This window comes from Sciurus vulgaris (assembly GCF_902686455.1).
Source record: "Sciurus vulgaris genome assembly, chromosome: 5".
In the NCBI taxonomy this organism is placed as follows: domain Eukaryota; kingdom Metazoa; phylum Chordata; class Mammalia; order Rodentia; family Sciuridae; genus Sciurus; species Sciurus vulgaris.
Genome location: NC_136465.1, coordinates 105301602 through 105324289, shown reverse-complemented (window position 1 = coordinate 105324289; position 22688 = coordinate 105301602). Strand labels below are relative to the sequence as shown.

The following is a 22688-nucleotide window of genomic DNA, read 5'->3' as shown; positions in this document are numbered from 1 at the left end:
AAAGCATACAGACACTGGGTTTGTATACGTATATAACATTAAGAAGAAAATTTTGGCTCTCTCTCCTCGCTTTCATGCTCTCTCCTCCTGGCTTTCACTCTCTCTTGCGCACACACGCTCTCTCTTTTCCCCTCTCTTACCCTGCAGAGAGACACTCTGCCTGTTTGCTTAATAAACTCTCTTGCATGAAAAAAAAAAAAGAAAATTTTGTTGCATTTAAATGAACCATCTGACAGAACTTTAGGTTCAAAATATTGAGTAAAGATTCTTTAAAATTTAGAAGGATTTTAAAAATTTAATTCTTAAAGCCAGGCACAGTGGCACATGCCTATAATCCCAGTTACTTGAGAGGGTGAGGCAGGAAAATCCATAATGTGAGGCCAGCTTGGGCAATTTGAGACCCTGTCTCAAAATAAAAAATAAAAATTGTGTTTGAGAGGTAGATCAGTAGCAGAGCACCCCCAGGTTCAATCTCCAATACCAAGAAAGAATAAAATTAAATTTAAAAATACTACTACCTAGGTCCTACCCTCTGAAATACCTGTAAGCAACAAGATGAAGGTTACCCAGGGTCCCCTAACAATGGTAGGAAGACGAAGGTCCCAGGAATGCCCAAGGATATGAGGACAGCTCCATGTAGGACCAATAAGGGCAGAGCACAGGGCAGTCTCTAGGTGAACCATCTTTCTACATACACCCATCTGCAAAAGATGGGTCTCTCCAACTCCTCTTAGGGATGGGTGGCATGATCCCTGTTTTCAGGCTGGGGGAACTGAGGACAAGGAAGCTGATCATTTAGTCAGGTGGATGAATGACAAAGAGATCCCGAGTCCTCTCCCCAAGCCCTCTTCTTCTCTGGGTTCTCCTACCCTCTCTTAGCCCTCATACCATCCCACCCTTCAGAGCTATCATCCTCCTCACTTTTTTCAAATCTTAAACTCATCTCAGGATGAGATCAACTAATTTAAAGCAAGTAAATATATTTCTGACATCCGAAATTGAAACATTAGGGAGATTTTTAAGAATTGACTTGAATCTGAAAACTGCATAATGAAATTTCTAACAGAAAACGTTTAAAATTCCAGATAACTAAATTAAAAATAGATTTTTAGAATATAATTAGTTAAGGTCTTATGGGAATTAGCACTGCACATTCACACTGCAAAGGAATTAGAAAAAAAGCCTACTTAGGTGTTCCACAAGTTTTCATTTCCTCCTCTATATGCAAGAATCTGTGCAACTGAGTTTCAAAACATGTAAACACTTTACTCACAAAATCTTAAAAACAGATATTCTCTCTCTCTCTCTCTCTCTCTCTCTCTCTCTCTCTGTCATTCCACATAAAAATGTGGAAGCTCTGAAAAGCTTAAATTCCAGGGTTCAATGCAGTCTGGAGTCAGACACTGACATGCATGACTTTAAGGTTCAATCTCTTTCCAACAGTACCACGCTGCTTCACAAAGAAGACAGACAAGAACAAGGACAGAGAGACCAGATTCAAGGTCATTAAATAATACTAAACCAAAACTCTAGACAAGGAGCCCACTACAGACTTCTAAGCCCAGAAATAATGTGAGGAGGGAGACTGTCAATACAAAAGATTAATCTGGCAGTACACAAAATGGATTAAAAAAGAGGCAAGAGGCTAGAGACAGTGAGATCACCGATAGCTCCCATGATGAACCATTTAACAGTATTTTTAAAGTACTGCATTCTTTTTTAGAAGTCACTTGCCTATTCAATGCTTAAAATAATACTTCTTTTAGGTACACTCATACATTGCTGGTGGGACTACAAAAAAAAATGGTGCAACCACTCTGGAAAGCAGTATGGAGATTCCTCAGAAAACTCGGATGGAAGCACAATTTGACCCAGTTATCCCACTCCTGGGCATATACCCAAATGACTTAAAATCAGCATACTCCAGTGACATGGCCACCTCAATGTTTATAGCAGTTCAATTCACAATAGCTAAAACTATGGAACCAATCTAGATGTCCTTCAAAAAAAAGAAAGGATAAAGAAATTTTGGTACATATACACAATGGGTCATAAAGAATGATAGTATGGGAGCTGGGATTGTGGCTCAGTGGTAGAGCACTTGCCTAGCATGCGTGAGGCACTGGGTTCGAGTCTCAGCACCACATAAAAATAAATAAAAGTATTGTGTCCATCTACAACTAAAAATTAAAAAAAAAAAAAAGAATGATAGTATGGCATTTGCCAGTAAATGGATGGAACTGGAGATTATGCTAAGTGAAATATGCCAATTCCAAAAAACCAAAGGCCGAATGTTCTGATATATGGATGCTAACACACAATGGGAAAGATGGAATTTCAGTGGATTAGACAAAGGGGCATGAAGGGAAGGGAGAGGGAATGGGAACAGGAAAGACAGTAGAATGAATTGGACATAACTTACCTATGTTCATATATATGAATACACAACCAGTATAACTTCACATATGTATAAACACAAGAATGGCAAGTTATACTCCATGTATACATAAAATATCAAAATATACTGTCATGTATATCTAACAAGACCAAGTGATAAAGAAAAAAAATCAATTTCACCATCAAAAAAAAAAAAAAAAAAAAGAAAAAGAGCCAAGCATGGCGGCACATGCCTGTAATCCCACCTACTTGAGAGTCTGAGGTAGGAGGACCATAAATTAGAGGTCAGCCTGAGTAACTTGGTGAGACCCTGTCTCAAAATTAAATTAAAAGGATGGAGATATAGCTTGACTAACATGTGTGAACTGTAGGTTGAATTCCCAGCACCACAAAAAAATAAAATACAATTTTTAATTGAGAGTAGAATGGTAGTTACAGAGGCTGAGAGGGAGGAATGGAGAGAGAAGGATGGGGGAAAGGTTGATAGATGGATTACAGTTGCACAGGAACAAGAAGTTCTGGTGTGCTTACAGAAAAACAATAGTGTACTATACATTTCAGAAAGCTAGAAGAGGACTAGGTTGTGGCTCAGTGGTAGAGTACTTGCCTAGCATGTGTGAAGCACTGGGTTTGATCCTTAGCACCACACATAAATAAGTAAAATAAAGGTCCATCAATACTAAAAAATATATTTTTAAAAAAGCTAGAAGAAAGAATTTTGAAGGTTTTTACAATAAGAAATGATAAATGTTTGAGGAGATAAATGTTTAGCTCTATTTAAACATTATACAACATATACATGTATCAAAACATAATGTGGTACCTCCCATAATACATACAATTTTTATATTGTTAAGGTATCAGTTAAAAAATACATTTAGTTTAAAAAAAAAAAAAAACTTTTTGAAAGCCCCTGCGTATTTCATTAAATAACAGTAGATTTGTGACTGCCCATTGTAAGTAATAAATTCAATAAAATTACACAAGTAGACAAAAATGCCAGATATTTGCCTAGATATATTTATAAATCTAAACTTTATTTCACACCTGGATGGAGTTAAAGGTTAACGAGTCAGCTTCTTTTCAGTGTTTTACCCTCCATTTCACCTAAAAAAAGGATACTTAACTGTTAATATGTATTCTTAAAGTGTGCTTTTCTTTTTTTTTTTTTTTTCTTTTTTTTAAATTGGGGGATTGAACCCAGTAGTACTCTACCACTGAACTATATTCCCAGTGAGAACAGATAGGATCTCACTTAGTTTCCCAGGCTGGCCTCAAACTTAATACTACTGTCCCAGTCTCCCAAGTCACTGGGATTATAAGCATGTGCTATGATACCCAGCATGTGCTGTCCTTAATCAAGAATCCAAACAGCTTCTTATTAAGCAAGCCTAATAAATACATATTCCTGTCTTCCATATGCCTATTTCTATCATCTCCTATGCTCTCTGAAAGGATCATTCATGCCATTCTCCTGTGACAGAATAAAACATACTATCCTATAATTGAGTTATGTTCCAAACCAAAACACCTCTTTCCATTCTATCATTCAACTTCCAACCATACCGCAAGGCCCAATTCATTACCTGTTATTCTCCACAAAATCCATTATCCAAACCCCATAACACTTAAAACATTCCAAACTGATGACTGGTAAGTCACATGTAACTTGTATCTGGCTCATGTTTTTTTTTTTTTTAAACCAAGATTTTATTTCATTGAGAAGTTTAAAAAAATTTTTTCCCAACCTTTCTTGAACAAATTAAATGTTCTGACAATACTAGGATTATATTCTTACCAGTAACAATTAGCTGTAGCTAAGTAGCAGCTTGATCCCTTCCCAGGTTCTTTACACATTAATTTTAAGTGCCTTGACCACTGAAACCATACCTTCAGCAACTACAATCATTCAAGAACTATCTGACTGCCTTTTATGCACCAGTAACTGTATTAGATATTGTATTTACAAAGATGAAGACAAATACGGTCTCTCCTTCACTGCCTAGCTTAGGCAAATAGAGAAACATTTAGAATACATGTGATAAGCTTTACAAGCTAAGTAGAAAGCATTTAAGGATGATAAGGAAAATCAACTCTATAAGAAGTTAGGTAATGTTCTCAAATAAAGTCACAGCAGGAATAGAGTTATCCAGAAAGAGGTAGGTAGGAACAGGGAAACCAAATGTCCCAAATAAAGAAAAGAGCCTTTCCAAAGATACTGAGGAGAGAAAAAAAGTATTGTGAGGTAGTAAAATTAGTTCAATATAGCAAGAGAGACAGCCAACTTTAAATGTAGATATCAGAGAAAGGACTCAATTGAAATGATTAGCAGGAAAAAACTCGTGTTAATAGAAGTCAGCAATTTTAACAGTAAAGAGGTTGAATATGTAAACAAGCAAAGGTAGAGAAAAGAGGTTTCAGAGAGAGCTGAGGGGTTAGATGTGTAGAAAAACGAAGAGCAGTGATAGCCTAAATCAAGGGAAAAGAAACACAAAGCAGCAGAGGAAATGGGAATATAGCATAGAAGACCAAAGGGGCTTACATCTTGGGCGGTAACCAAGGATTACTGGGATGTGAAGCATGATAGTTTTGGCTGGCCACAAGTTTGCCAAGAGAATTAGTCCCAGCGGTCCTTTGGTGGACGCAGAGGCATTCAGGCCTCACAAAATTCAGCTGCGCCCTGGATGGATTGCACTTCCGTCTCTCTAGAAGACATCAGCTTCAGTCTGGATTGATTGTGCAGGCTCCAGGACAGGCTGTGGGTTCCAAGCTGCTGGCACGCAGGCTCCCATGGAGTAGTTAGAGGCCTGATCTGTATGTGCTGGTGGGTAGAAGTTAAGTATAAACTACCTTGCATTATTTTTATTTTGTCAGTAGGAATGATGGGCCCGTTACGACCTCTTAAAGAAAAAGCTGTTTGTGCCCCATTACAGATTTGGAGGAGTGGGGGATGGGGGTACCAAGAAGTTCAACATACCAACAATCAAGATTGGTCATTCTGTGAATCCAACTCTCCCAGAGTTGGCCTTGTCTCCCCAACTAGACTGAAATCACCGCCGAGAAAAAAAAAAAAAAAAAAAGAATAAAAAAACAACAACGCCTGTTTTGCAATTATTTTGTTGTTGTTATTTCTTAAATTGCCTAATACCGAGCTGGGTACGTCAAACACATTCAGTAAAATTGCCGACTTCCTGACTGACTGATGTCGACTCACTCAGGTCACCTAGTTCATTACTCTTTTTGCATATTAGGGTACTAAAGAGAAGCGAATCTCTAACTTAGGCTCAGTACTTTCCTTTATTCCAAAATCCACTGCGTCTCTCCACCCTCAATCACAAGGGCAGAACTGTTGCACGTCTCAAATGCAGCAGGAGACTCCGGATTCCTCCGCGGAAACCACCCGCCAGCTCCCCCGAGGCGTAGCACCCAGCTCACGCGTCCCATCACCTCGAGCAAAAGTAAAATGCGCTCACCTACTCTGGGCGGCCCCGAAGACACCGTGAAAGTAGTCGTCCGCACCCCGCCGCTATCCTAAGGAAGTACTTCCGGCGCGCGCGATGACGTCAACTAACGCGCGCCTTTGAGCCCGCCTCCGGGGCCCGGGTCTAAGGCGAGTCAAGGAAGGGGTACGACTGGCCCTACCACCCGGTATTTTCGTCTGACCCCTGCCGAGACAGGTGATGCCAAGTCCGCTGCCTGCGGCGAGGAAGAGTCAGGGTTGAGCCCCAGCTGAGCCGAGGCTGGTGGTCCTCTGGTCTCTCGGGCCGCCCCACCTAAAGGTAAACGCCTCCTCACTTACGGCCTTTTCCTCCCACCCGGTAGCCAAAACGATTTGCCACCTCTCCCGCCACCGCCGTCTTATTCCTGAACATCAACCTATGCCTGCCTCGTGTTACCAGAATGTTTAACGTACAGATGGGCTCAAATGAGGAACTTTTAAAAGCGACTTGTCGATGTTGACTTCCTGAAGTTTTCTAAATGATTGCCCCAGGTGTTTTACCTAGTTTTAAGTGATTTTTCCATTACTTTGCAAACTGGCATAAATTGGAATTTTGCTGTTCGTGATAGTTCACTTTTATGTCGAATACAAGCTTCACGTGGATTTTATATCCAAAAATGTGAACTTAGCTTTTGTTATGGAGTGCGCGAGAATTACAAACCACCACCCATATTGAAAGGAAAAATAGGGTCCTTTAATGAGCATGCCAGACAAGCTGTGGCTGGGAGCTGGCTAACGCCTCAAAGAACTCCCAGCACCTGAATTTTGGAAGTACAGAGTTTATAAAGCAAAAACCACAAGGACAGTTGAGGCATATGTAGGTCAGAAAAGACCTTGTTGCGACAGATATTTTGATTACTTGAGAGAATAGTTTTGATTACACATTTCGGAGTCATTTTTGTTATACATCAGGGCCATAGTCAGGGACGGGGACGGGGGTGGGGGGTGGGGGAATGCCCTGCTGTACTGTCAACATAGATACCGCTTCAGGAGGCTGAAAAGAAAACAAGCAAGCATACAATGGAGTCAGGTCAGAACAAAATGGTGTAACTTTGGTTCTTTTCCATTTCACTTGAGACACTGGGTTCAGTCCCCCATACCACAAAAGAAAGAATGAAAGAAAAATATTGAACTTGGTTAAGCCTGATATAATTTTCAGTGGTAATTTACTGACTTTGTAATGTAAATTGTGAATGTTAATTACGGGTTATGTTTGTAAGTTTAAACATTATGTGTGTATATAATAGGCCATTCTTTGGAGGCCCTGAACCTATTCATAAAATGCTGCAATTCATAATTTGGCAACAATGTGCAAAATTTAGTGTTCAAAAGAACTTTACACTGTCAAAAAGTGAGTCTAAAATTTCCTCTTAACATCAATTCTGAAAAAAATATTAAGACAACCAAAAAAAGTACCCAAAGTATTACCAAAAAAATCAGTGGCAATGGTTCTCTTTGAGACCCCAGACTCTTGCTGAGGTGGATGGCAAGTTTTACTACCTATTTGAAAGCACATTCTTGCTCTTATCCTAAGGGAAAGTTAAAAGTAATCTCAAGGTTTTGCTTTCATCTTTTTGAAAGCCCTCCTGTTATTCACACAGTCCAGCACTGAAAGATTAAAGAATCTACTTGAAGTGGTGACTGGAGATAAGGAATTCCCTCGTTCACCCAGCTAGACTCACTGACTCTAATTTCTTGAAATTTTAGAAAGGTGTGTAAATTAAATCGGTGATGGCCAACACTTGGTTTTACTTGGAATAAGGACAACCCGGTTTACATTGCTTATAGGTTTGTTTGTTTTTTTTTTTTTCTCCTCTTTAGAAATGAGTGGTGGCTTAGCTCCAAGTAAGAGCACAGTTTATGTATCCAACTTGCCCTTCTCCCTGACAAACAATGATTTATATCGGGTAAGTTTTAATATTGGTGCATTTGTCTACTTAATTGTCTATTTGAGATACAGATGTAGCTTAAGCAAATAGTTTTCTGACAAAATTCTTTTCTTTTCTTTTCTTTTTTTGGTTCCAGGGATTGAACACAGGGGCACTTGATCACTGAGCCAAATTGCCAGCTCTTTTTTTATTTTATTTAGAGACAGGGTCTCACTGAGTTGCTTAGGGCCTTGCTAAATTGCTAAGACTGGCTTTGAACTCATAATCCTCCTGCCTAAGCCTCCAGAGTTGCTGGGATTACAGTTGTGTGCCACCACACCTGGCTTCTCTGACACAATTCTTAATAAGGACATTGTAATGCACTTAAACTATTTACAACAAAGACATCTATCTAAAATATGAATAAGTGAAAAAAAATAGACAGTTGTCATTTCCAATGAAAATTTACAGTGCTTTTTTTTTTCTTAAGAGAATAATGAGTTTTTATAAACAGAAGATAAAATAGCATTACAAAGTGGAAGCGGTTTGTGATAGGCCAGTTTTTACTGCTTGCTTACTTGGCTTTTGAAACTGGTAATGGAGTTGAGATTTTGGAGAAAAGGACTGATGAGAGCAAATATCCCTTTCCTAACCCTCAGGTTCTGCAGGTATACCTTAATCTACATACAGGTTTCACAATTTAATACATGTTGTTTTCAGTTCAGAATAAAGGTGATTGAGAAGGGGAGTGGGAAATCCCTGCCAGCATATTCTTTCACCTCTTTACTTGTCCTGCACATGGGTAGTTGAGAGGAATTAGAAGGAAGGATATGAATCCTTTCTTAAAGTATGCCCTATATTCCCTTTGCCACTTTGGGTAAATGTTAAGTTCAGAGATGCTACATATGTGATTCATTAATTAAGATAGCTTGAGTTTCAAAGAACATAGGGTAAAATTAGCTTCTCTGTAACAAAATGGACAGTGTGTTTAAATGCTTATTATGTGCTGAAGTACTCTTAAAGATAATGGAGACATATCAGTGAACAAAAAGAGTTAAATCCCTCATTCAGGTTAACAAGAATAGCCGACTCTTCAATATGAAAACGTTAGATACTAAGAAAGATGTTAAGATGTTGAGTGCTAAGGAGAAAAGGAAGGGAAGGAGGGCTATTAAATATTAAGTTGGGAATGGAGGTGAAATTTTAAATAGGGTGGTTAGAATATCCTCATTGAGAAGGTGACATTTAAGTAAAAACCTGAAGCAATGAAGAAGCAGATGTCTAGGAGAAAAGTATTTCAAAAAAGGAAGGGTAATCAGAAGTAAATCCATTCTAGGATGCCTTATAGGGCATATACAGATTATGCTAAAGACTGTAGCTTTCAATCAGAGTGAAATGAGAAGCCATTAGAAAGTGTTATACAGAAAACCATACTGGCCCTCAAAATCTAATGTTGCTAATACTGGAATCCAATTACACTACATTACAGCATTACAGTACTAATCATAGAACTCAAAATTTCATTGTTATTGGTTGCATGTATTAACATATTCTAAAATTGTTTCCTAAAAAGCATTATAAGATTTTTTTTTTTTCCCCCAGTGTTGGGGGTTGAGTTCAGAGCCTTACACATGACCTCACACATGCTAGGCACATTCTGTACTACTGAGCTACATCACCAGCCCATTGTATAAGAAATAGGAACTAGCTGGGTTTGGTGGCACATGCCTAAAATGCCAGCCACTTGGGAGGCTGAAGTAGGGATTTCAAGTTTGAGACTAGCCTACTCAAATTAGTGAGCTACCATCTCAAAATAAAAAAAAGAACTGTGAATATAGTTCAGTGGTAAAGCATTTGCCTAGCATGAGCAAGGACCTTAGTTCAATTCCAGTACTGAAAAAGGGGGAGAGAGAGTACTTACAAGTTTATAGGTACTAGCTAAAGATTTAGAAGCAAAAGGGAAGAAAGAGCCTACTGTAAAGTACTACATATTAATGATAGACAAAGGATAGAGAGCTATGGAAATGGATTTTTCATTGTTGAAGCTTTTTGTTTTATAAGCAGTCTAAGGTCTGTCTTCTTAAATAGTTATTACTTAGACTATAGGAGTAGAATATGAAAAGTTATATTGGCCTCAAATTTGTGATCCTCTTGCCTGAGCTTCCCAAGTAGCTGGGGTTACAGGCATGTGCCATCATGACCACATAGTGTTCTTTTCTCTCCATTGTCAGAAATTTAGGAACAGAAGCAGATATATGTGACTCCAGTGATAGTAAGAATATTGTTCTAGTCGCTTAGAAAATGTTTCTTGTAGAACCTGTTTTATAAACGGAAGGCTAAAATTTTTCATAAACCATAACAAAAGAATTTGGTTAGTGTATACAACTAACCAAATTTATGATTTTAAATTATAAATTTTTATGTGATCTTTTGTTTCAGATATTTTCCAAGTATGGCAAAGTTGTGAAGTAAGTATTCACATTAAAAGATATCTGGTATAATCAAATTAATAAGCTATTAATATTTTATGTATAGTTCAATTGTTTTTGTATGTACATATGCATATAGACAATTTTTTAGAACGATTCTATACATGCAATTTTGGTTTTTTTAACTTGACATTATATCATAAATGTCTTTGCATGTGCTATAAAGATACATCCTCATTCTTTTAATATTAATAATTTATTTAAATACTCGTTTATAATATCTTACCATGTTACTAAGAACTAAAGACAAATTTTGTTATCCAATATAAGATGTATAACTACTGCTGGAAGTGTATTATCATGTATATAATTAATGAATTATAATATAGCAAATAAAGTGTGAAAACTTATGTTTCAATGCATATAACTTGCAAAGTGCTTATGAGACCAGTGATTATAAAAACAGGAAGAACTGGAAACAAAAATGGTAATGGATAATAATAGCAATTGTAACTGAGAGTTAAAGCTTTAGAAAAATTTGAGGTTCTCATTTAATTTACTATTTTAAATTGATCAGGCAACAATATTATGAGGGAAAGAAGTAAAAGCAAAATGTCATTATTCTATCTTATAACCAATATATAGTCGGACATGAATTTTAAATCCTTTTTAAAATTCCAAGAATTTAGAGCACATTTATCTTATTACTTTTTCTCTGACTTTCCATAATGGATATTAAACAAAATTCATTTGTATCTTGAGATTTTTAATTTGTTAAAAACGTACTTTGCTACTACAAATCATCAAAAAACACTTCTGAATGGGTCAGTGGTACTTATCTGTAATCTGAGGAACTTGGGAGACTAAGGCAGGAGGATTGCAAATTCAAGCATTGAGAATTTAGCAAGAACCTGTCACAAAATAAAAAATAAAGAAGAGCTGGGGCTATAACTCAGTGGTAGAGTGCCTACTGTTCAATCCCTACTACCAAAAAAAAAAAAATGGCTGAAAATGAGTTAGAGCTAAATAGGCCAAAAGAATGGGAGGATAGGGGTGGGGATGTTCTACAGCAGGTTGATTTTATTCAGTGTTAAAGCACTTGCCTACTATGTGTGAGGCCCTGAGTTCAATCCCTAGCACCACAAAAAAAAAAAAAAAGAGCGAGAGGGAGAGAAGATGTACAGGGAATAGCTTGTACACAGGCCTTGTGGCAAGAGAAAGTAAACTGAAAAAAAGAAACAAAGACCAGGCATGGTGGTATATACCTGTAATCCCAACTCCTTGGAAGGCTGAGGCAGGAGGTTCTCAAGTCCAAAGCCTTGTCACAAAAACACACAAAAAAGGGGGGGGGGGGCGGGGTTGGGGAGATAGCTCAGTCAGTAGAGTGCTTGCCTTGCAAGCACAAGGCAGACCACCCTGGGTTTAATCTTCATTACCATGAAAAGAAAAGAAACAAAGAAGGCCAATGTGACTGGAAATGAGTAAGCAAGGAAGAGAAAGGATAGAACAAGACGCAAGGTGATTGTTTTCATCCTGAAAACACCAGCAACCACTGAAGAATGCTCTTTTTTTTTTTTTTTTTCTTTTTTTGAGGTAAGGGTGGTACTGAGGCTCAAACTCAGGACCACATGCTTTACCACTGAGCTACATCCCTGTCTGCTCAAATTTTCTTTTTTTTTTTTTGGGGGGGGTTGTGTTTTTTCATTTTGAGACAGGGTCTTAAACTGGCAAGGCTGGCCTCAAACTTGTAACCCTCCTGCCTCAGCCTCCCAAGTAGCTGGGATTACAGGATGTACCACTGCACCCAGTATGGCTTCTAAAATTTTTTTTAAAAGCTTATTCTGGCTTCAGTGTAGAGACTGAATTAGAGTTGTAAAGGAAGAAAACAAAATGGAGTAGGTTCAGGGTACTCAAATGGAGTCAGATCATTGTTAATCATATCTCAGACATCTTTGCAACTGAACCTTTGAAATGGGATGCAAGCACATCCACCCCCACAACCCATGTGAGTTGACCTTTTTGTTAACCATTGCTGACTTCTTTCTGTAAAGGGACCCCTTTCCCCAAACTACCTAGAGACTGAAACTGCACCCAATTCCTTTCTTACAAAACAGCTTAACTTCTGCCCTCACTGATCATAATTCATAGCAAGTATTGTTATTTCCAACCCTTTGTAATTTAAAAGCTCAAAATTTAACTGCTACCTTGGAGCACATTTTCAAGACTGCTTGAATCTGGTTTTTTTCTGGTTTATAATCTTAATTAGCCCCAAACAAATGTAATTTTTTTCTTGTTCTAAATCAGGTTGATTTTATTCTCGGTCACAGGTGACAAGAACAAATTTATGGAGACCAATCTCAAAGCTATAACTCTAACCCAAGAGAAATGTGGAATAAAATGGTGTATGTGGAGAGGCAGAAGCTAGTCAGAGCTGAGAGAGCATTAGGAAGTAAAATGGGTAATACTTAGTGAAACCCTTACTGTTAGGGTAGCTGGCACAGATATCAACGAGAGACATAGCTCTGAGTTCAAGCAAAGCTTTATTGACAGAGAAGGTCTGCCAAGCTGCCTTTCTGCAAGAAGCAACAGCCTACAGGAAAACTTCCAAATTATATAGTCATGTACAATGGAGTAGTTAAAAAATAACTGATCTGGCCCTGTGACTATTACTTGACATCTTTGCTGTGCTTTCAGTAGTTAGGGACTCTCTCAGGGTGGGCCTGCCTGGGTGGGCAGGTGCTGATTTTCAAAATGGAGTCACTTTGGCCTCAAGACCTAACACTTACTTTGTATATAAGGGCTGGATTACTAAGAAAGATATTAAGGGTTACATCCAGATTTCTTACACATGGTTACCAAGAACCATCAGCATCATAAGGGATACTTAAGAGGCAGGAAAAAGAGCAAGCTCTGTGCTCTCATTGTAATCCTTGTCACTCAAGTACATTGGGTAGTGGGGCTAAAACCACCAAACTGGAAATGCCTTAAAGAACATTAAGAATACAATTAGATTCTAAAACCTTAAAAAATAAATCATTCTAACTTTAATACAGAAGAGACTACCTCAGTCTTGTTTTGGGTTTTTTGCAGGGTGAGGGAGTTAGTATAAGAAAGAAGAGCTATGATTATTCTTCAAGATTCCATTCTCTGTATAATCTCTTTACTTCACCCTTCAATCTCTGATTAACTCCTAATCATAGCTGTGCTCACTTGTAAGTCACTATCCCTTTCTCATTTTCATTCTTGATATCTCTTAACTTTGAAGAGGTAGCTAGTTTTTAAAATATTGATTTCTTTTACTTTGTAAATGTTTTATTTAACCCTTTTTTTAAATTGAGTTTTCTAAATATTCAGTTTTTTAAATTTATTACTGCCTCATTTTTAACTGGCACTTTGTTTATGCTTTAAGGGTTACTATAATGAAAGACAAAGATACCAGGAAAAGTAAAGGGGTTGCTTTTATTTTATTTTTGGACAAAGACTCTGCACAAAACTGCACTAGAGCGATAAACAACAAACAGGTAAGCCAACTATTCTCACCAAGTTTTTAACTCAAAAGTTTTGTATTCATTTCAACAAATGTGGAAACATAGTCAAAAGTATCCATAGATTCAGATGGTATCTAATGGGGATGTCAAAGATATACTGGACTCCTAAAACATTAGTAGAATCTAAGAAAAATACCATAGGATAGACTTCATCACATGTTAAGTGGGGCAATTGCTAAAATCATCCAAAATATAAATGGAATTGAAGATTCGAAGAAATAAGATCAAATAACTAGATTAGGTTTCTGTGAAATACATCCTTCTGCATTTACATTTTTCTCTGGTTTAGTTGTTTGGTAGAGTGATAAAGGCAAGCATTGCTATTGACAATGGAAGAGCAGCTGAGTTCATCCGAAGGCGAAACTACTTTGATAAATCTAAGTGTTATGAATGTGGGGTGAGTAAACCTAAAATTTAGTGAAATATTCATAGTTTAAGGTATTTTCCATTATAGACTTTTATTGGTGTTCCTCAAAACTTCTGGCTGGTAGCCACACAGAGTGGCTCATACCTATAATCCTAGCTACTTGGGAAACTTAGGCAGGAGGATCACAAGTTCTAGGCCAACCTGGGCAACTTTGTAAAACCCTATCTCAACATTTTTAAAAAAGGCTGAGAATGTAGCTCAGTGGTAGAATGTCCCTGGCTTCAATCCCCAGAACCACAAAAAACCAAACAAACAGAAACTTTTGGCTGACTAAAACCAAGTTATAAAGGTTGTTTTGCTTAGACTTCAGGCTCATCTAAGTAAATTTAATTTAAATTTAGTATTTAGAGATAACTGTGATTGGATAATGTAGAGTTTCTACATCTTTGAAATTGTTTTCTAAATTGTTTTCTAAAAAGTGTTAGACTATTTATCTTAACATCTTGAAATTTTTTGGTAACTCAAATTTTTGTTAATAGGATATTCCTTGTCCCTGTGACATTTTGCCAATGTCTAAGTGTCACAATTTATTAATACCAGATAGAGTGGGACATACCTATAATTTCAGCTAATCAGGAGGCTGAGGGAGGAGGATCACAAGTTTGAGGCCAGCCTGGGCAACTTAGTAAGACCCTGTCTCAAAATAAAAAGAACTGGGGATGTCGCTCAGAGGTAAAGCACCCCTGGGTTCAATCCCTAGTACCACTACCCACCACCACACACACACACAAAATTAAGTACCAGTATTATCATTTGACCCATCCTCCCTGAGGTAGTAGGTTTTGAATTTTTGTTGTTGTCCAGGTTGTCATGCTATGGCCCAGGTTTTTATTGAACTTGCCGGCTCAAGAGATCCTCCTACCTCAGTCTCCCAAGTAGCTGGGAATATAGACATGCACCACCACACCCACTGTTTTGAGAAAGGTTTTTTTCCCCATTAGTATTGCTAATGTTTTGTAATTGAACTATCCCCACATTTTCTTGTCTGAGTCTACTCATGACCTGCTGTCCATGTAACATTTTAATGATTAGGAAAGATATAGCCATAAAATAATTTTGTACAAGATCCATAATGGCACCAAGAAAGTTTCAGTCTGGATCTCATATATGTCAATTTCTAAAATGACTATATAACTTACTTAAACTGAATCCAGAGAGATTAATGGGGAACTGGAGAAAGAATTACTAAGAGACAATGTCCTAGCTACAAAATCACATGAAAGAGTCAAGAAAATGACTTGGGGTCCTTTCCCCTACTGCCATACCCTATTCCCCTTCCCAATCAAAAAAAGGTATATAGGCAGACAGATGAATGGCTGAATAGAAAGAGGAAGCAAGCAGTGTCATGGTTGCATACTTATTCTGTCAGTTCTCATGATTTTAAACCCTTTTAAGTGAATGTTTTGAAGATGGTGTTCCAAAGTCCTAAGTTTTGTTTTAAAAGGAGCACTTAACATGCATAAGTTCCTGGGTTTGGTCCCCATCACCAAAAGTAAATAAATAAATAAAAATTAAAAATAAACTTTAAAAAAAGGAGCAGAGGTAGTTATGTTTACAGTAGAATATATCACTTCTCATGTACACAGTTAATGTTAAATTACTGAGAAACCTTGGATAATTCTGGCCTATGGATCCATAGATTTATTGTATTATACTTTATACATTTTTATAGATCTTTTAATTCCCCAAAATCTGTTTACATTTATTCCTCCTGTTTTTTCCCAGGTTATTTCATTATTAAACCTTCCCCACCCCACCCGCAATGGGATATGTTAACATTTGTTGGTATACCATTGTTCCAGAATGGTTTGGGAAATGCTTCTCTAAGTATGTTAAATAAGACTATAATATCAGCCATATATATTATTTGTTTGTCAGTTTGTTTATTTGTCAGTGCTGGGGAATGAACCCAGCACTTCATAATTGCTAGACAATTTCTCTACCACTGAGCTACATCTGCAACCCAGTGGCTTTTTAAATTAAGATTTATACAGTTTTTTTCATAAGTCTTCAAAATCTAATGTGCATTTCCCCTTTATAATATATATCAATTCAAACATGCTCTTAGTAGTCCCATGGAGCTAGTGGCTACTGTATTTGGATAGTGCAGGTATAGTCTAGATATGAAAGTAGTTAAGAAAAATGAAGAAGACAAAACTTTCCTTTTTTTTGCAGTGCTGGGAAATGAACCCTAGACCTTGCTCATGCTAGGTAAACTATTGTTTTATATTTTGAAACTTGAGGTTTAAAATGTTTGAGGGAAGAATACTACTTTTACTCTTAGAGAAACTTCTAAAATACTCCCTAATTATTAAAGTAGATTATTAGGAGTTATAATACCACAGACTCTTCCTTCTAAATATTAAAATAATGGGTTAATCATTATTTTCTTTTGTGTATTCCCAATATGAGAAGTTTTTTTTTTTTTTTTTCTTCTTTTTTTTTTAATTCTAAAACCTTTCTGTCATAAGGTACCTGGCAGGTTTCTTTCAATAATGAATACAGAATTTTTCCTCTTATTTTTAATGTGAATCAAAAGGAAAGTGGACACTTAAGTTATGCCTGTCCTAAAAATATGCTTGGAGAACGGGAGCCTCCAAAAAAGAAAGAAAAAAAGAAAAAAAAGAAAATTCCTGAACCAGAAGAAGAAATGTATGTATATCTATTCTTACTAAATACCTTAGTGTGTTGATTTGTCTTTTTACTGTTGTTTGCTTGCATGCTGATCTTTTTTTGTTTTTCTTTTTTTCTCTTTCTCTCTTTCTACTAATTTAGTGAGGAAGTAGAAGAAAGTGATGATGAAGGGGAAGATCCTGCTCTTGACAGTCTCAGTCAGGCCATTGCATTTCAGGTACTAAATTTTTTTTAAGGTACCATTCTGTAGTTACTTTGGATAAATATTTATAGTCCTCGTTACTTTTTTTTCTTTTTTTTTTTTTGGGGGGGGTGCTGTATTGAAGCCAGGAGCACTTTACCACTGACATACAGCCCTCCCCCCCCCACCCCTTTTTTTTTTAGTTGTAGATAGACACAATATCTTTACTGATTTTTTTTTTTTTTTTTTTTTTTTTTAATGTGGTACTGAGGATTGAACCTAGCGCCTCACATGCAAGACTACTACTACTACTACAATGCTCTACTACTGAGCTACAGTTCCAGCCCCACCCCTTGCCCTTTTTGTGTTTTATTTCAGGACAGGGTCTTGCTAAGTTTCCCAGGCTGACCTCAAACTTGGGATTCTCCTACCTCAGCCTCACCAGTCACTGGGAGTATAGGTGTGTGGCCTCCACACCTAGTGACCCTTACTCACCTCTTGGCAGCCTCTTTCTCCTTCACCTCCTCAATTTGAGGTTATAAGCTATTTCTCTAACAAATGGGAAATTTTAAGAAAAATATTGAAACATTTTAAAATTTCCTAATCTTTTTTCATTATAGAATTGAACCAGAATTATTTGATTCAAGTGAGTTTAGCTCAATCAAAAAGATTTTTTAGAAATTACCTAGGAATATTGTAATTGAGACAAAGTGTGAGGGTTGGGAGGGCTATCTTATTGTCTGCATGACCTAGAAGGGTGGAAAGTGGTATTATTTGTGTTACATTTTTGCCATGTTTGAATTAATACACCATGAATGACATTAGACAAAACATTGGTTTTATTTGTTTTCTGAATCACATTGTACAGCAAGCCAAAATTGAAGAAGAACAAAACAAATGGAAACCCAGTGCAGGGGGTCCCTCAACATCGGATGATTCAAGACGCCCAAGGATAAAGAAAAGCACATATTTCAGTGATGAGGAAGAACTTAGTGATTAAAATTGTATTTATTATGTAAATATCTTAAAAATAAAAAAAAATCTTGGAGTATAAAGTTCATTTGAGGACTAAAGATTACTTTTAGTATTTGAACATAAGAATACTTAATATCAAATAGTTTTTTACTATAAAATAATTCATAGGAAATTTAAAAATAATTTTGAGGCATTGTTTCTCTCTTGCCTTAGCAAAGTACAGGTTGGGCATCCCTAACTCAAAAGTCCAAAATAATTCAAAATGGTTCAAAAACTGAGGTGGAAAATTTTATACCACAGATACTTTGTTTCATCCACATTATTAAAAATATTATATTAGCCATGTGTTGTGGTATACAGGTATAAGCCCAATGATTTAGAGACTGAGGGAGAAAGATCACAAGTTCCAGGACAGTTTTGCAACTAACAAAACCCTATTTTCAAGAAAATAAATAAATAAAAAGGTAATATAGCTTCAGTAGTAGAGATCCTCTGGGTTCAAATCCCAATACTGCAAAAAAATAAAAATTTATTAAAATAAAAATGTATAAAATTACCTTTGGGTTATGTGCAAAAATATATGAAACATAAATGAATTTCATGTTTAAACTTAGGTATAGGTCTCATACCTAAAATATCTCACTTTGTATGTATAACTATTCAAAAAATCCAAAATACTTCTGGGCTTAAGCATTTTTGGTAAGGAATTCTCAACCTGTATTAAAAATCAGGATTTGTTAGTAATAATCTTGTAAAGAACTAATTATACTAAAAATAAGAAAACTATTACAGTAATAGTGTTATCCCATGAGAAAAGGTAGATATACAAATGATTATTTAAAAACTTCATAGTAAAAACTCTATTCATATCCAATTGGATTACATCAGGATTTTTCAAATAAATTTAATCTCAAAACAAAACTTCATAAAGACTGGAAAATTGAATAGCTTATTCAAGAGAATTGTCTTTAAACATGGGTGCTTTATCATCTTTTTCTTTTAGCTTAATCTTAATCTGAGTATAATAAATATCTATAAAATAGCTCTAAAAATCTTACAAACACAGAAGCTATTTGTCTGACCATCCCATAGAACTCTATTCTGTTCCCCACGAGCAACTAACTTATAACTTCATTGACTGTTTTCTTTTCATATGTATGTACATATTGCTAAAAAAAAAAATGCATATATTTCTATCACTTAATTCAGAGAGTGATAAGGGAGGATTTTTTTTCAATTTCTTACATCTCCCTCTGTCTTCTCTATTTTCCCAGTATGGCTGTTAAAATGTTTCTTTAAAATCCATATTTACTTCTTGGGTTTTTTATGACCATATAAATAGTTTTCATTTCATTTATGTATTACATTCTATCTATGACTAAATCTTTCCATGCCTTCTGCAGTTGGTTATATAAGAATGGAATTATGGAGTCTTTACCTTTCTACTGTGTATATTTCTATACTGTCTGAATGCTTTGTAAGAACACCCACATATTACCTTTTTAAATTACTAAAAACAATAAAAATATTTCTACTTTGAAAACTACAAAGATAGTGAAAATGTTAACTATCCCAACAGCATAGAATCTTCATTCTCAACAGGCAATCCAGATAGAATGATCAAATGCAGTGCTCTACTTTCTGTTCACCCATTAATTAGTAAAATATTATGTATTTTCAATAGAAGATGAGCTAGAGACTTAGAAAGAATATAAACAATAAATAGTATGAAAAATATTTCTGTCATTAATCTACTTCAACAAAACATTTTTTACTTCATTAGAAATAAAAATAGAAAAAAAACCTACTGCCTATCAACTAGATGTCAGATTAAACTCCACTCTATTTACATAAGAATAAAAATTTGGTTTAGAACTGTTCTTTATTATTTTTTTTAAAAAAAAATTATTTTTGCCAGGTGCTGTGACACACTTCTGTAATCCCAGTGGCTCTGGAGGCAGAGGCAGGAAGATCCAGTGTTCATAGCCCGCCTCAGCAACAGCGAGGTGCTAAGCAACTCAGGGAGATCCTGTCTCTAAATAAAATACAAAATAGGGCTGGGGATGTGGCTCAATGATCGAGTGCCCCTGAATTCAATCCCCAGTACCAAAAAAATTTTTTTCATTATACCTGTTTTTGAACTAGGGCACAGTACTACTGACAGACTTCCCCAGCCCTTTCTGTTTTTTATTTTGAGACAGTCTTGCTAAGTAGCTGAGGCTGGCCTGAAACCTGTAATCCTCCTGCTTTGGTCTCCCCTCTGGTGAAATTTATTTTTTAACTGATATATAAAACAAAATTGTACATGTTAATGGGGTGATATGGTGTTTCAGTTCATGTGTACATTATATAATATTGGTATCAGGTTAAACATCCATCATCTCAAACATTTATGGTGAAAACAAACTCCCCCTCTCCACACCCTGGCTTGGTACTGGAGATTGAACACAGGGGCACTTTATAACTGAGTGAGCTATATCCCCAGCCCTATTTTGTATTTTGAGACAGTTTTGCCAGGCCGACCTGGAACTTGTGATCTTCCTGCCTCAGCCTCTCGAGTATCTGAGATGAGAGTGTGAGCCACTGAGCCCAGCTATTTCTTACTGATTTTTATGAGGTGGAAGTATTATTCGGAAGAGGCTACAAATTTTTTTAAATTTAGGGGCTGGGAGTGCTGCTCAGCAGTAGAGCACTGTGGCTGTTCTTACAAAGGCCCTGTGTTTAATCACTGTCCCTCCCCAAAAAAAGATTAAAAAGTCAAAGTTACTATGCCCAAGTTCTGTGTGTGTGTGTGTGTGTGTGTGTGTGTGTGTGTGTGTGTGTGTGTATGGTGCTAGGAATTGAACCCAGAGTTTGCACTTTTGCTAGGTGAGCATTCTACCACTGAGCTACATCCCAACCCTTTTTATTTTATTTTTTTATTTTTTAATGTTTTTATTCATGCATTATAGTTACCCATAATAGTAGGGTTCATTTTAACATAATCATACATATATGAAATATAATTCATTTTCTTTTATTCCCCACAAATTCCTTTCTCCCCTCCTCCTGCCCCCATTCCCCTTCTTCTACTCCACTGATCTTCCATTTATTTATTGGCTTTTCAATTTTATATGTATTTAATTCACTGATATATTCATATATCTGCACAATCTAATCAGTTTCATTCCATAGTTCCTCCCTTTTCTATTCCCTTTTGCTACTCCACTGACCTGCCTTCTGTTTTCATGGGATTTACACACACTTTTTTTTTTTTTTTTTTTCTTATTTTGCTCTAGCTTCCACATATGAGAGAAAACATTCAACCCTTCATTTTGAATTTGGCTTATTTCAATTAGTCTGATAGTCTCCGGTTTTATCTGTTATTTACCAGCAAATACCATAATCTTATTCCTCTTTATGACTTAGTAAAACTCCATTGTGTATATAGGTACCTCATTTTCTTCATCTTTTGGTACCTGGGCTGGTTCCGTAACTTGGCTATTGTGCTGCTATAAACACTGATAGGCCTATATCATTATAGAATGTTGATAGCTGGATAATACCATGGTTCCATTCCCAGTCTTTTTAGGAATTTCCATACTGCTTTCCAAAGTGGTGGTGCTAATTTATAGTCCCACCAACAAGTATGATTGTACCTCACCCCCCACCATCCCCACCAGCATTTATTATTATTTGTATTCTTGATAATTGCTATTCTAACTGGAGTGAGATGAAATCTCAATGTAGTTTTTTGGGGGTTTTTTTGTTTTTGTTTTTTTTGTTTGTTTTTTAGCTGTAGATGGACACAATACCTTTATTTTTCGTGGTGCTGAAATTCGAAACCAGTGTCTCACACATGCAAGGCAAGCGCTATACTATTGAACTACAACCCCAGCCCCTCAATGTAGTTTTGAGTGCATTTCCCTGAGGAAATGAAATGCTAAGGATGTTGGACATTTTTTCATATTTTTTTTTTGGCCGTTTGTATTTCTTCTTTTGAAAAGTCATTTAGTTCTTTTGCCCATTATTTGACTGGTTATTTGGGAGTTTATTTTTCGTGTTTTTGAGTTCTTTATATTCTGAATGTTAATCTCCTGTCAGCGAAGTAGCTCGCAAAGTTCTCTCATTCTCTAAGCTCTCTCATGATGCTGTTGTTTCCTTTGCTGTGCAGAAGCTTTCTAATTTTATGGTATCCCATTTATTGATTACTGGTTTTACTTCTTAAGTTTGAGGTGTCCTGTTAAGTTTGTGCCTGTACCAATATATTGGAGTATTGATCCTGTTTTCTTCTAGCAATTGTATAGTTTCTGATCTAATTCCTAGGTCTGTAATTCTCTTTTGAGTTGACTTTTGTGCAGGGTGAAGGGGATCTTGTTTTATTTCTTACATTTGGATATCTAGTTTTCTTAGCATCGTTTGTTAAAAAAGGCTTTCTTTTCTCCACCTTGTGCATTTGGCAGTTTTGTCAAATATCAGATGACTATCCGTGTGGGTTTGTCTCCGTGTCTTCTGTTCCATTGGTCTTCATGTCTGTTGATGCCAGTACTGTGCCATTTTTGTTACTGTAGCTCTGCAGTATAAATAGAATTAAGGACAAGAATCACATGATCATATGTACAATCAGAAAAATGACAAATTATACTCCATTTATGTATGATTTATCAAAATGCACAAATACATTCTACTGTCATGTATAACTAATTAGAACAAACTTAAAATTTTTAAAAATTAGAAAAAAGAATCACATG

The 22688-nt window shown here is 36.3% G+C and overlaps 2 protein-coding genes and 1 long non-coding RNA gene across 13 annotated transcripts in view; 2 read left to right on the top strand and 1 right to left on the bottom strand.

Annotated features, from left to right (window-relative positions):
* Positions 1-5977, bottom strand: part of PPHLN1 (periphilin 1) — a 115537-nt gene extending 109560 nt beyond the window's left edge. For 8 of the 10 annotated variants that reach the window (XM_079139434.1, XM_079139438.1, XM_079139436.1 and 5 more), the window contains exons 1-2: positions 5871-5947; positions 4940-5218 (exon numbers count right to left, since the gene is read on the bottom strand). In XM_079139434.1, the coding sequence (XP_078995560.1) occupies positions 4940-4979 (40 nt within the window). In that variant the 5' untranslated portion in view covers positions 4980-5218; positions 5871-5947. Of the gene's footprint in view, positions 1-4939; positions 5219-5870 lie in introns of all 10 variants that reach the window. The other 2 variants (XM_079139437.1, XM_079139442.1) reach the window with 1 other exon arrangement.
* A 7-nt stretch (positions 5978-5984) lies between these two features.
* On the top strand, positions 5985-19205 carry ZCRB1 (zinc finger CCHC-type and RNA binding motif containing 1). 2 transcript variants are annotated; one of them, XM_079139466.1, is made up of 8 exons: positions 5985-6176; positions 7718-7803; positions 10204-10232; positions 13603-13714; positions 14031-14138; positions 16708-16820; positions 16944-17019; positions 17852-19205. In XM_079139466.1, exons 2-8 carry the CDS (start codon positions 7720-7722, stop codon positions 17981-17983), a joined length of 654 nt encoding a protein of 217 aa, XP_078995592.1. In that variant the 5' UTR covers positions 5985-6176; positions 7718-7719; the 3' UTR covers positions 17984-19205. The 2 variants fall into 2 exon arrangements, with proteins under 2 accessions (XP_078995592.1, XP_078995593.1); XM_079139467.1 differs by lacking the exons at positions 5985-6176; positions 10204-10232 and having other exon boundaries at positions 7741-7803.
* A 516-nt stretch (positions 19206-19721) lies between these two features.
* LOC306660860 lies at positions 19722-22429 on the top strand. Its single transcript, XR_013763769.1, has 2 exons — positions 19722-20759; positions 20796-22429. It is a non-coding gene; the product is annotated as an uncharacterized lncRNA (long non-coding RNA).
* The last annotated feature ends 259 nt before the right edge of the window (positions 22430-22688 follow it).

What these genes read in the sequence shown, in the direction of transcription:
- ZCRB1 (XM_079139466.1), top strand. Translation starts at nt 7,720, where the DNA reads ATGAGTGGTGGCTTAGCTCCAAGTAAGAGCACAGTTTATGTATCCAAC. An exon ending in AAGTATGGCAAAGTTGTGAA is followed by an intron (nt 10,233 to 13,602) that starts GTAAGTATTCAC and finishes TTATGCTTTAAG; the next exon opens with GGTTACTATAATGAAAGACA. An exon ending in CCTGAACCAGAAGAAGAAAT is followed by an intron (nt 16,821 to 16,943) that starts GTATGTATATCT and finishes CTACTAATTTAG; the next exon opens with TGAGGAAGTAGAAGAAAGTG.